The sequence below is a fragment of the Corythoichthys intestinalis genome, chromosome 19, assembly GCF_030265065.1.
Source record: "Corythoichthys intestinalis isolate RoL2023-P3 chromosome 19, ASM3026506v1, whole genome shotgun sequence".
Lineage (NCBI taxonomy): Eukaryota > Metazoa > Chordata > Actinopteri > Syngnathiformes > Syngnathidae > Corythoichthys > Corythoichthys intestinalis.
The window spans coordinates 17,980,176-17,994,899 of NC_080413.1; the positions used below are offsets into that span (position 1 = coordinate 17,980,176).

At 38.8% G+C, this 14,724-nt stretch overlaps 1 protein-coding gene across 9 annotated transcripts in view; it reads left to right on the forward strand.

Moving 5' to 3' along the window:
* LOC130907443 (MAM domain-containing glycosylphosphatidylinositol anchor protein 2-like) overlaps window positions 1-14,724 on the forward strand; it is a 459,232-nt gene that overhangs the window by 356,322 nt on the left and 88,186 nt on the right. For all 9 annotated transcript variants that reach the window (XM_057822539.1, XM_057822545.1, XM_057822543.1 and 6 more), the window contains one exon: window positions 2,460-2,732. In XM_057822539.1, the coding sequence (XP_057678522.1) occupies window positions 2,460-2,732 (273 nt within the window). The remainder of the gene's footprint in view (window positions 1-2,459; window positions 2,733-14,724) is intronic.

Genomic DNA, 14,724 nt, shown 5'->3' on the forward strand with positions numbered 1-14,724 from the left:
ACTACACTTTCAAGACCAGGGGTCGGGAACTCCCTTTCGTGATCACACTTTTTTTCATGAACACATTGAACGCAACACGCGAGAGTGAAGGGAGGGCACGCTCGGCTTTTACGTGCAGTTGCAGAGTTGTGATTGAAGTAAATCTTTAGAAAGCAACAAAAACAAAAGCCTGACACCATTACTTGGGATGTTATAATCGATGCTCAGTTGCGCACTCACCACTTGGAAAACAACAAATAGAAACAAATGGTGTGGTGCTGAATATATTTCCTGGAAGTCGCAACCAGGAGTGCTTGTGCATAATAGTGGCGATCCTGGAAGTGGCGACAGTTTTGACAGGCGGAAATGTCATGAAAAAAACTGATTGCGCACCTCTTTGACTGGTGGTACCACGTAGTTCACTTTTCGGGGTTTAATTTTCCTCTACCCATTTTTATATACCCATGCCCGGTCGGCATTGAGTTAGGAGGGGCTGGCCCCGCAGTTGTATTAATTTTACAGACAAAAAACATTTTTAGTAAATGTCGACTAAAAGTAGACGAAGACAAACACATTTTGAGAGGAATAAAAAATGACTAAGTCTAAAAATAAGTATTATCGTCCAAAAGACTAAAATGAAAATTAAAAGGGCTGCCAAAAACAACACTGGAATGGCGTAGATACTTGTCATAAAATATGTATTCAGGGTGTGCTTTAAATGTAAATTAAGTTGTCATTAAAGTGTCCGTCAAGTGAGGAAGACTTTGTAATAACATTGTGATACTAATACAGTGTGACTCTTACAATCTCAATCAGCTAATCAGCCATGTGTGCCTTCTTGTTTTGAATGTGACATCACTGACAGGAAATATGCAAAGTGCAGGCAATTAAGAGTCGGCGGAAACTTCTGTTTTTACGAAGCCCGTCCGTAAAGTTTGTCATCAGACGGGAAATAATTAAGAGGAGTTTGGATTAAGTTTAATGACATATTTTTGTGCCTGCAACCATTTCAGTAAAATATTTTTAGAATGCCAAAAATACATGATTGCCAATAAAGTAAGCTAATTACTGACAGCAGGGTTTTGAATCTGTATTGTCATGTCTTACGTTTGCTCTGAAGCAGCATGTTTCACTGTAAAAATTTTAAAATAATTTGTAACATTTAAATATTTTTCATAAACCTTTTGAGCAACACAACTTAATTTTAAAGGAAATTATATATTTGCTGCTTTAATTAAAAAAAAAACAAAAAAAAAACTGAAAATCTGTTCACCATTTTCAGCAATTGAGCTGAAAGTTTGTAAATCAGTAGTACCACAATTTGTAAATTTAAAAAAAATTCATCTTTCAAAGTCAATTTGAGTTGGATAAAAAACGATGACTTTATTAGTAATAAAATTACATTTGAGTTTGATGAAGACGACTTGTGTTTATATGCTGTTGGGACAGATGATGTACAAAGCCTCAACTAATAGTCTTCCATATAACCTGCAAAGTCATTTCCAGGCTAGGGAATCGAAATACGATTTGAGGGGAGAAAATGTGTTTAAACTTAACTATGCTAGAACAACACTAAAATCATTTTCGGTCCCTTACTCTGGTGTAAAGCTTTGGAACAAACTACATTCTGCAGTGACCAGCTCAGGGTCATTGGCTGTTTTTAAGAGGAGGTATAAACAAACTTTAACAAATAATTATGTTGCTGGCTCAAGTTAACTCTTGGACATAAAAAGAACTGTACAAAAGGTAAATAATGTCTAGGTGGCAACTTAAACCTGTAAACAAAACCGAGTGTACCCAAAACAAAGGAGAGCAAAAATAAAAGAGGAAAAAAAAAAAAAACAAAGGTGACTCAAAGCCAATGCAAACAGAACTCACAAGTACAGATCAGCTGTTGGCTGTAGATGCACAGACAACTGACTTCAAATTCTGTAACGACACGGAACTGGTCGATTGGCCACTGTGTGCCCTGGCCAAGATCTTTACAATGCGGTCAGAACCTGGACAACGCACCTGCCCAGAAAACACCGTAAAGTCTGGATATGTGGATGATAGCTGGGGTAGATGGTGGCACTGTGTCTGACACCACTCGAAGCGGAAGGATATCGAGGATGTTTTCTTTTTGGTGCACTGCTGGCTTCTGCAGGGGATTGGAGATTGTGCCAGGTGGAACAGTTAACACTGGGACAGTCCTTATGAGGTGGTCAGAAGGACCTAGCGACGCCAGCACCCCAGGCCCTGAGACCACAACCGGAATGGCGATGCAACTTACTACGAATCGATATTTTCTGCGTCCTATATGGTATACTGGGGGCGGGTTTCAATAAGCTTCGGCTTCTCCTGTCTGCCCTTTTCTTTTTGGGTTGAATTAATTGTAAACACATATAAATGCTGTATGTTTGTTCGGATTTGTCATGCCCGAAGGGAAAATAAATAAATAAATATATAAAAATAATATGCTGATTTCTTTTTTCAAACAGACCCCCCCACGGTGGAGCCGGTCCACATGGAGCTACGTCAGGGCCTGGGCCGGCCTGTGGTGATGACGTGCCGCGTGTTGCGGGCGCACCCGTCGCGTGTGCTGCGCTTCGAATGGTTGCTGTCCAACCGGCTGCTGCACGCCGGCGCTTTCGATGCGCAGCGGGATGACACCGAGTACATCATTCGTAGCCTGAATCGTGATGGCTGGGGGGAGTACACCTGCAACGTTATCAACGAGGCCGGAGCGGGAAAGTGCACCTTTCATGTTACAGGTAAGCCACTCACTTGCAGTAGCATGTGCCGACACTTATTTTAAATAACATTGTAATTTATATGTATGTTAAATTTACAACGTGAACAAAAGGTGACTTTCTACTGGTAATTTTGGATTTTTTTCATGTATAATACATCTTTCCCCACTCACTAAACATTTTTTAATAACATTGCTGTTTGTTCTTATAAAATTAGCATTTTATTCTGATTAAAAATAACCATTTAGTAACCTCTATTTATTCTTGGCAAAAGTACAACTTTATTTTTCGCCTGAAAATCTAATTTTTAGGGGTGAATTCACATTGTTCTCTTGAAATTTCACTCCCAGAATTGTCATAAAAGTTTAAATGTATTCATTTAAAACAAATATATATACAGGGCTTGGACAAAATTATGGAAACACCTAACATTTTAGCATCATATTCATTATGCATAATTGTAAAAGAATGGCATGAGGAACATTCTAATGAAGTTGAGCTTCTCGTATGGCCGGCACAATCCCCAAACCTCAACCTTATTGAGCATTTATGCTCAGTTTTAGAGATTCAATTGAGATGTCGATTTCCACCGCCATCGTCTTTAAAAGAGTTAGAGGTATTCTAACTGAAGAACGGCTTAAAATTCCTTTGGAAACAATTCACAAGTTGTATGAATCAATACCTTGGAGAATTGAGGCTGTAATTACCAAGAAAGGCAGACCTCCACTATATTAAATTAGTTTTTGTTGATTTTTCAAGGTGTTTCCATTACTTTTTTAACCCCTGTACATAGTAACTTCTATAAAGCATAACTTAGCTACATCATAAAAATGCAAATGTATTTCTATGAAAATATTTTCCTTTTTACCAGCTAATATTACATTTTTTACGCAGAAAAATCTTCCCCCAATTTTTTTTTATCTACTGAAAGTGTGCCCTGTTATTGGTGTACTCCGCCTACTGCCCATAATTAGAATGAATAGGATCCAGCACCCCCGAGACTTTGAAGATGAATGAATGACTGAATGGTAAACTTTCTCCCTTAAAAAAAATCTAGATTCATGTTTTTCTCACTTCAGTTTCTTCCTGTAAAAAAAGAGGGTTTTAGGATAACACATACAATTGTAATAAAACTGTCCTTTCTCTCTATAATTGATATCATTACAAAAAATTGGGACTTTTGTATCATTCAATTACAAAACTCTTTCTATAAAAGTGGCAAATCTTTTAAGATTTAACATTGTTAAAACATTTTCTCTGGCGAGACCAGACACATTCCACAAAACAATGCAAAACCATGAGCTTGAACTAGACATTTGCTATTATAAAAATCCATGAAAATTGACTTCACTTAACAAGAACAACATCCGCTAGTGTGTAAGTCCATCTTTTCAACACGCTCCCCGTCCGTGCTTGTAATTATCGTGTTGGCAGAGAATTTTTTTGGACAGCCTAAATTGTCTCCTCTCATACAAAACGCTCCTGCACCGTAGCCGTCTCGCCCGGAGATTGACAATTCAATTGAAAGAGGTGCCAAGAAAGGAATAAGAAAAGTCCGTCCGAATGGGAGACGTCACTCAATCCATTGCGGCCGCTGACTGCTGCAGATTTTTTCCTGTTCTATTCGTCAAGAACTGTAAGCGTCCATCCATTTGGTGAAGGCTGATGCCATCAAATTAATTTGGAGAACGCTTTCAATCAAGCAGGTCTTGCATTAGTGTCACAAAAGATTGGACTAACGCAATCAGGCCACCAATGGACACCTACCGTACTATTCTATAGATGTTGGTGCCTTGAGATAGCAGTTTGTTATGATATGTGAAGGAATCCTAATTTCACATTGAAATGAATGTAAATGCCATTTATTCATTCTAGCCTTCCCTCAAAAAACAACAAATAGTTTTAGTCACCAAGGCACACAATTGGACTCAAGTCAAAGGGACTCCGACTCGAGTCACAAATTTGATGACTCTCAACTCGACACGGACTCGAAGAAAACAAACACTCGGACTTGACTCGTTTGAGCTGGGAGGGTCTGAGACTCCACTCGACTTATGAGACAATATCTCGAGACTCGACTAGACTCGTGAGACAATAACTCGAGACTCGACAAGCTGACATCGAAAAACTTTGTAGATTGGTTCCCACCTGTCAGTGATCCGCTTGGTATTCTTGGCCGCTCTCACCACGGCTTCACTGAACATCATGGCAATCAATTGACTGAGACAGCCGACGCGTCATGGCAAGTTCAGCAGTGCCAGTTCCCAATGTGATTAATTTTGCCCGCAAAACCGGTGGAAAACACTGAAAGGCAACATGCAAGATCTACGACACCAATATTTGTGACAATGAAGGCACAACGTCCAACTGCAGTTTTTTTTTTTTTTTTTTTACAGTGACTTATATTGACAATAAGGTTTCCCTCAAAGATAAACCTGAGTGCTTTGTGGGTGGGCTGGGGAACAATGGTGAAGGCCTTGAATAACCTGTGACTTGGCACAACTCTGCTTTACAACCTTTGGCCTGACACAACTCGTCTTTAGAACCTTGTGACTTGGCTCGACTCCACATGACCTCGAGAGTTGACTCGACTTGACTCGACATGAGCTTGTGCTTCGACTCGACTTGCCCACAACAGGTAAGACTCGGGACTTACTTGTGACCTGGATCATAGTGACTTGATAAAGGCTTGCTTTCACAAGAAGCCTGAAACGGCTTTACTGCCTCTGATTAATGTTCTTTTAAATGTTTGTCCCGCTCAGTGGCGGTGATGGGTACTTTCGCGCCATGGGCGAACCACCCCATCAGCGCCCCCCCCCCCCCCGACATCAAACACAAGAATGTGTTACGTTTTTTACGTTATTTTCTGATTCTGATCCTATTGACACACTACAAATTATTCAAAAAGCTATATCACAAAAAGCTTACAAAACATCATGTCAATGTATATGACATGAATGTTATTTAAGTTAACATAGAATAGACCCACGCATAGCATTAAAAATTCCACAGTCACGGCGTACTATTGTTTACCAAATTCCCAGACTAATAAGCCTGTGTGAACTTGCACTTGTTGTAAACACAAACTAGCCTACTGGAGAAATGGTAGCTGCTAGTTCAGCAAAGCTAACAATACAGTCGTCTTCTGTGGCTAAGTAGCAACATATTAGCAAGAGGATAATAACATAGCGTATAGGCTACTGTTTCATTACATGCACAATTAACGTCACTCATAGAGACCTGCATACCTTTATCTTTTGAACGTTTCTCCTCTTCTTCTTTCCTTCTCTTCCTGAACTGGGCACCTGATGGTTTTTTTGGTTGTTTGTCCATGATGCAGCACCCTTGACTCGACTCGACATCATCACCTTTTCCGTCCGTCAACCACCAGAGTCAAGATTGACGTGATGTAAACAAATACACGTTGATGCAGGCACAGATTCGTTGTTTTTTTTTTTTTTTTTAACATTTTACAAAGACATTTATTGGGTTATGTCATAACCTAATACATTTAATAATATCTATGTTAATTTCATGAATTTAATACAATTTATTTGGAAGCAGGAATTTGTGTTGTGTGGCCTGGGATCATGAGAGGTCAGTCTATCCCCCGCCCCCCTCCTTGCTTTTCCTCTGAGAGTGAGTGAGACTCGTCCTGCTCACTCACTCTGCAGTTGCGAGCAGCTGATCCCCCTCCCGTCTCCCCCTGCCTTTTCTTCTGACACACACGACTCTCAGCAGCAGTTGACATGATAGTAAGGGGCGCCCTAGCGCCCACTCTACTAACTTGACGTGGAAATGAGCGGTATTAGTCTAGAAAACTAGCTGATTTTTTTTTTTTTCTCTCTCGAGGGCGCTTGTGCGCCCCCAAATAGATTGCACCCTGGGCGGTCGCCCACATTGCCCATAGCAAAAACCGCCTGTGGTCCCACTTGATAAGATGGTTAGCACAGAGGGCGCGAAGCTAACTCAACTTTTTTCATTTTTATTTGTTTGAATAATTCAGATACAGTGGTATGAAAAAGTATCTGAACCTTTTGGAATTTCTCACATTTCTGCATAAAATCCCCATCATATGTGATCTGATCTTTTTCAAAATTACACAGATGAAAAACTGTCTGCTTTAACTAAAACCACCCGAACATTTATAGGTTTTCATATTGTAATGAGGATAGTATGCAAACGATAACGGGGGGGTAAGTAAGTAAACCGTCACATTTAATATTTTGTGCCCCCCAGCCCCTCCCCCCTTTAGCAGCAGTAACTTCAACCAGACTCTTCCTGTAGCTGCAGATCAGTCTGTCACATCCATCAGGACTAATCTTGGCCTATTCTTCTTTACAAAACTGCTGTACTTAAGTCAGTTTCCTGGGATGTCTGGTATGAATCGTTGTCTTTAGTTCATGCCACATCATCTCAATGGGGTTCAAGTCTGGACTTTGACTTGGCCACTCTAGAATGTGTATTTTGTTCTTCTGAAACTATTCTGAAGTTGATTTACTTCTGTATTTTGGATCATTGTCTTGTTGCAGCAGCCATCCTCTTTTTAACTTCCACTGTCTGACAGACGGCCTCAGGTTTTCCTGCAAAACATCCTGATAAACTTTTGAATTCATTCATCCATTAATGATTGCAAGTTGTCCAGGCCCTGAGGAAGCACAACTGCCCCAAATGATGATGCTCCCTCCACCATGCTTCATGATGAGGATGAGGTGTTGATGGTTCCATTTTTCCTCCACACAAGACATTGTGTCTTCCTCCCAAATATTTCAACTTTGGTATCATCATTAGTCCACAAAATATTTGGCCACAACTTCTGAGGAGTGTCCAAGTGCCTTTTTGCAAACATTAAATGAGCAACAATGTTTTTATAGACAGCAGTGGCTTCTTTCGTGGAGTCCTCACAAGAAAACTATTCATGGCGATAGTTTTACATATAACTTGTGCACATAGATATTGGAATGTGCCAGTGAATTCTGTAAGTCTTTAGACATTCTTGGGTTCTTTTTTACCTCTGAGAATTCTGCGCTGAACTCATGGCGTCATCTTTGGTGGACGGCCACTCCTTGAAACAGTGTCAAACTCTCTCGATTTGTAGACAACTTCTCTGACTGTCGATTGATGAACATCCAGACTTTGAGAGACGGGTTTGTATCGTTTACCAACTTTATATGAATCAACAATCCTTGATTGCAGGTCTTCAGACAGCTTTTTTGACCGAATCATGATGCACATCAGACATCAATGCTTCTCATCAAAACATTTCTTACCAGGTGTGTGTTTTATAGTGGGCAGAGCAGCTTGAAACCACTCATCAGCGATTGGGCACACACCTGACTTAAAATGTTTGGTAAAAATTGGTTTGAATTGCTCTTTAAGTCTCCATAGGCAGATGATTCACTTTTTTTTTCCTCCCTTCTGTCATTGTTTGCATGCTTTCCTCATTAAAATATGAAAACCTATAAATGTTTGGGTGGTTTAAGTTAAAGCAGACACTGTATTTTCATCTGTTTGATTTCGACAAAGATCAGATCACCTTTAATAGTGATTTTATGCAGAAATGTGAGAAATTCCAAAAGGTTCAGATACTTTTTCATACCACTGTAGCAGAATAGCAGGTTGAAAACCTTGAAGGAAAACGAAATAGTGAAAAGAGTGAAAATATTTCTGTACTTTTGAAAGTGAAATATTTGCATTCAAACAATTAAAATATTGGTGTCATGAACTTAAAAAATTCCTAACCTGTTTTTAAACTAGACGACAGATAATTGGATATTTACTGTAATTTCCGAACTATAGAGCGAACCTGACTGTAAGTCGCACCTCCAAAATATCTCAAAATTTAAGAAAAAAATCCATAGAGCAGTGTACACCGCACTCGACTATAAACTGCAGATGTTCATGTCTTAATACAAGATATTTGACATAGATATTACACAGAAATATCTGATTGATCAAAAATATTTATATTAACCAAATAAACCTGCATGAACACACTGAGTTGCATTGTCCTCATTAATATGCAGACACTGCAAGTCCCTCTCATGTTTTCTGAGGGAGTAAAAATAAATAAGCCGCTTCATTATAAAACCCACAGGTTACAAACGGAGTGGCTTATAGTCCGAAAAATAAGGTAATAATAATTTCCATTTTGTGCTAATTATACGGAACAACAAAACAGGGAAAATTATGAGAAAATGGGAGCCTTTGTACGCTGTGTAAAAGTAAGAGAGGAAAATTAGTAGGTCGACTACACCCAAATATGTGTGATCTGTGAATGGTAGTCATAAAGAATAGTGATGGTAAATGATGGCAAAATTCCGGCTTTTAGGGCCTGTGTAATGGGGCCTTGTTGCTAGCACTTAAAGGAGGAAAATGACTGGTTTGTTGGTGCTGTTTAGACAGAACAGCACTGGTAGGAAAAAAATAGATGAAAAAAGCAGGCTTCCACAGGCAATGGGAAATGAAATTGTTTCAAAATGTGAAGATGAAACATTTTCCATTTTGAGTTTGCCCAACTGTCATGGCAGCGCTCTTTAAACATAACAGTCACACAGACAAAGCTCAAAAGGATGACGGGTCACCCTCACCACATCATTTTGTGTTAAACTACGTACCAAACAGCAACAATGAGAAAACGTTTTAAATCAATGTCATGGGTACTTGTCGTTAACTGTAAAAAACAAACATTGTCAGTGACTTTGCATGTCGGGGTGGCATGAAAATGGGTGTAAAATGTTTACAGGAATTCAAAGGTGATATTCTTGCTATCTTTTGAAGGCGAAAAATTATTCCACTATTATGAGTCATTCATACAGGATAGGTACAAAAAGGGAAAAAGGTGTTAAAATACCTGCTTTTACAGGCGCGGAACCACTACTTGTTGCTACCACTGAAAACAGAAATTTTTCTTGTGTACTTCTTCCAACTATGTTTTTTGGTTTCGTACAAGATGGCAACAGGGGAACAAAGTGGTAAAATTACATATTTTAGGTAAAAGGGCCTTGTTACTACCTCTCAAAACCCCAGGTGAACCTTTTATCCCTATTCCGGGTCCTTATTGTTTATTCTGTACAGAAAAGTGGCAAAAAATGGTCTTGAAATGAAAGGAAATGTGAATGGTACTAGTTACGATTGTTGTACAACTACTAATATTGTTAATGTTCAATCTCGGTGCTCTTTATACAGAAACGCAACATGAAAAAATACTGGTTTTTCATGTTGTATGAAAAGGGTTTGTATAGGTGGGTAGTAATGCGTTACATGTACTTCGTTCCTGAAGTATATTTGTGAAGAAATAACAATACTCTTTTTAATTTTCCTTTCAGGCATGACACACCCAAACAAACATACAGCATTTTTATGTGTTTACATTTAATTCAACCCGAAAAGAAAAAGGCAGACGGGAGAAGCCGAGGCTTATTGAATCTCCCGCCCCCAGTATACCATAGGACGCAGAAATTATCGAATAACAATTTATGACATTTCAGATTGTGTAGTGATTACAAGTTTTTTTTGTGTTTTTTTCCCCTCGCCTTGATTGTTCATTTTCCCAATAGTCCTTGTCGATCGCGGCGATGTGTGGTCAGACACAGCAGCCGCCATTTTCCCCTGCTATCCTCCATATACTGTATATCCAGACTTGAAAGTGTTTCCCGGGCAGGCGCGTTGTCCAGGTTCAGATCGCATTGTAGAGAAGATCTTGTCCTGGGCATTCAGTGACCAATTGACCTCTTACTTCGCTACTTTGGGCTACACAAAAGTCGTTGCTTTTTTCGTCTTTATTCTACATACTAGATTTATTTATTTTTTTGCCAGCGATGCCAAGAGTAGCTCTACCAATTTCACCAATAAGATGTCGCAACAATAATGACATAACTCTATTAATATCAATCAGACGCCATCTTGCCTTTCTATAATCACGCCAGCCTGTTCAATCACGTGGCATCTTTAAAGCACCGTAAAACGGTGATGTATCTGACATCGAGCACTGCCCTCAACATGACTCAAATGCATGGATTTAAACCCCTCTCCCAGTTTTTATTTGGTGCCGATTGACCACGGAAAAGCGGAGATAATGATTTTAATTTCATAATAGTAACTATGAAGGAACTATTCACTATTCAAACTAGGAACGATTTTCTCCACTAGAGGGCACTCATGCTCTTTGGACATATAATGCTTCATTTCTGTCATTTTTTTCTTCTCTTGGTAGATTCAATGATTTTTTTTTTTTTTTTTTTTTCCAATGTCTTTGGTTTAATGTGTTTCTGTAATGGGTTATTATACAGTATCATTATAACAACAGTTCATATAGATAACTTTGGGTTGAGGAAAAAAAATAACATTGTTTAGTTATAAAAAAAAATCTAACAAAAATGTAACCAGTTACTCAGAATCTTACTTGAGTATTGTTTTCACCAAATACTTATCTTGTACTTGAGTACATTTTTTGGATGACTACTTTGACTTGAGTAATATTATTTTGAAGTAACGCGACTTGTACTTGAGTCAAATTTTTGGCTACTTTACCCACCACTTGAGGAAGAAAATGCCACATTGAACACCCATCCAGCGCTTTTAATTGATTCTTTCCATACCTGTTAATGTGGTGATTATAATTGTAAAGCCTCCCCTTCGCGTGTGACACAAATGTCGGCGAAGCAGGTATATCCGAGGCCTCCCGTCCCCCACAGCCAATTGTGTTTTCCGCCTTCTGTCGCTCACCCTTCTTCCCTTTCATCAGCCATTCCCTCCTTCCCTCACTCTCCCGCCCAGCGTTCCACATTCCCGCCATCTGGACTTGCCGCTTGCCAAAGGTAAGTGAGGGCCAACGGGAAGGCTCTCTCGGTCGGGGATGGAAAAAAAATCCAGCTCAGAGTCACTCGATGTCATCCGTGAAATGCGCCGTGACACGTTCATTTAACTCCCGCTCTTTTTTTCCTTCAAAGATTTTTATCTCCATCGCCGCAATGCGGGATCAACATTGTTTTTGTGGCTGGCGTGAGCGTGAGACTAGGCGGTTGTTCATGAAATATTTGCCGCACTTGGTCCTTCCATCACCACATGAAAAAAAAATGTTATGTAGATTTTTTTTTTTACATTATTACTAATTCAGCTTTCTTTAGTGTAAATCACAACATTGATAAAATGATATTTCTAACTGCTATATTTTTGCTTATTTTCTCATACATTACGACATTGATGCTGCTGAGAAAAGTTTCCCTTGACTGTAATTTTGTGACTATAAGACTGACCTGAATATAAGCTGCCACCAACCAAATTTGACACAAAAATGGCATTTGATAAGCCGCACTGGACTATAAGCCACAGCTGTCCTTTAACGTATAATGGGATATTTACACATAAAGATATTAACCGGTCACACTTTATTTGACAGCAGCATCATAAGACTGTCATAAGACCAAATGACCCACCGTCAGGCTTTGAACCAATTGGCTGGAAAGCTTCATTGCTTCAAGAAGCTTCATTTGGCCATCACTGCTCCACCTGCTGTCAACACTGTTGTTGTCCAACATGCCTCCTAGCATGCATTGCAGCACTACAGATGTACAGTGCCCTCCATTATTATTGGCACTCCTGAAAAAGATGTGTTTTTTAGCTTCTAATATTTTTTTTCTATTCAGATAATATTGGACCTTAATGGGGAAAAAAGGAGAAAAATCCAACCTTCAATACAAGTGCATTCATTCAGTGGGGAAAAAAATCCCACATGAAGAAAAGATTATTTGACATCAAATAATGTGTTTCACAATTATTAGCACACCTGGTGTTAATACTTTGTACAACCCCCTTTTGCCAACAAAACAAGGTTGGGTGACTGATATGGCCATGAGAGGAGCTTGATTTTGTGTCTGGTGGACCATTTCTGTGTAGATTTGGCCATATGTTTAGGGTCATTGTCTTGCTGAAAGACCCAGTGACGACCCATCTTCAGCTTTCGGGCAGAGGGCAACAGATTTTGATTTAAAATGTCCTGGTATTTCAAAGCGTTCATGATGCCATGCACCCTAACAAGGTTCCCAGGGCCTTTGGAAGCGAAACAGCCCCACAGCATCACTGACCCACCCCCATACTTCACAGTGGGTATGAGGTGCTTTTCAGCATGTCCATGTTTCGTGGCACGCCAGACCCACTTAGAGTGTTTGTTGCCAAAAAGCTCAATCTTGGTCTCATCTGACCAAAGCACACAGTCCCAGTTGAAGCCTGGGACCGTGTGTATTTTTGTATGGTTCACCAGACACAAAATCAAGCTCCTCCCATGGCCATCTCAGTCCCCAGACCTTGTTTTGTTGGCAAAAGGGGGTTGTACAAAGTAATAACACCAGGGGTGCTAATAATTGTGACACACATTATTTGATGTCTTTTTTTTTTTTTTTTTTCATGTGAGATTTTTTTCCCCACTAAATGAATGCACTTGTATTGAAGGTTGGATTTTTCTCTTTTTTCCATTAAGGTCCTATATTATTTGAAAAATATATATATTATTGTTATATATATATAGCTGTTATTCTGCTGAGTGTTGTAAAGTCATAACTTTACAACCATAAAACTTGGCGGTTTTTTGTTATATAGGGCCTTGTTTACAACATAACTATTTTCTAATAAAAGTTTCAAATATAAACCCTTTCAAATGTCATACTTTATATTAGTTTCTCATAGAGATCATATCAGCACACCTTCATGCACAAAGCAACATTTACGTTTTTTTTTTTTTTTTTTTTTTAAATGCCAAATGAACAAATACAAGGAATTAGAGGAGTGGAAAAAAACCAAGATGATAACGCCAGGGCTTTGTTCTGCGGCACGTTTTACGAGCCACCTCGTGAAATTAATCCTTCATAATAATGCGCTTGTACGCTCGCGGCTTTTTATTGTTGTCGTTAAAAAAAAGTGACGCAGGATTCATCCTATCCTGTAAAACACAGCCGCATAGTCTTTTAATTCAAACTCACAGGTACTTTGTTTTAATTCCAACTGTTTTGACGGGAAAACTTGAGCTTGAGTTCTGCATCAAAGGTATGAATGTCTCTCTTCAGCGGGAAGGTTCTAACATACAAGTCATCGTTTTTGTCATTTCACTGCAATTCTTCATGTATCTTAGATGAACGGTGTCGGAAGTTACTCTGCATTATCATATACCCCCATTCTGTCATTTGTTAGCTTCTTCAAAAAGCAGTAAAACTCTTAGCGGAACTCCAGAGACTCTTCTCAGTCCTCCCCCTTATGAATAAGAGTTGCCTTTAAAGATGCAATAGGGATCAGTAGCTTTAACACATACCTTAAAATAGCACAAAAGAAACTAGATTTTTGTCTTTTGCTCCAGGTCTCCCCCTATCATTGTGAAGTGCAATTTATCACTGGGAGCGTATTTATGAAGGGAAATTCTAAGTTAAAGCATGTAAGACAGGATAAAAAAAAGTTTAAATAGCATTATTATTATTATTATTATTACACTCTGTGGATCATCTGGGTGCTTTGAGAACACTTGGAAACCTTTTTTGTTATGTTAGGAGCAAAGATTGTCATCCAGATGTAGATTTTTGAAATATGCCTGAAAACCCTCATAATATATATGTACACTTTTGTTATTCAGCCTTTGTTCTTTTCCCCTTTAAAGTGGATCTATGATAACAGTATATGGTTTCGGAAATATGTGCCCGGGGTTTTGGGGGACGGGGTAGTTTTTTTGTTTTGTTTTGTTTTGTTTTTTATGTTTTTTTTTTTTTTTTTTCTCTTTTCGGGTTGGTTGTTCTGTTTGGTTTGATATATTATAGGGGTGTCAAACGATTAAAATTTTTAATCGAGTTAATTACAGCTTAAAAATTAATTAATCGTAATTAATCGCAATTAAAACCCTCTATAAAATATGCCATATTTTTCTGTAAATTATTGTTGGAATGGAAAGATAAGACACAAGATGGATATATACATTCAACATACGGTACATAAGTACTGTATTTGTTTATTATAACAATAAATCAACAAGATG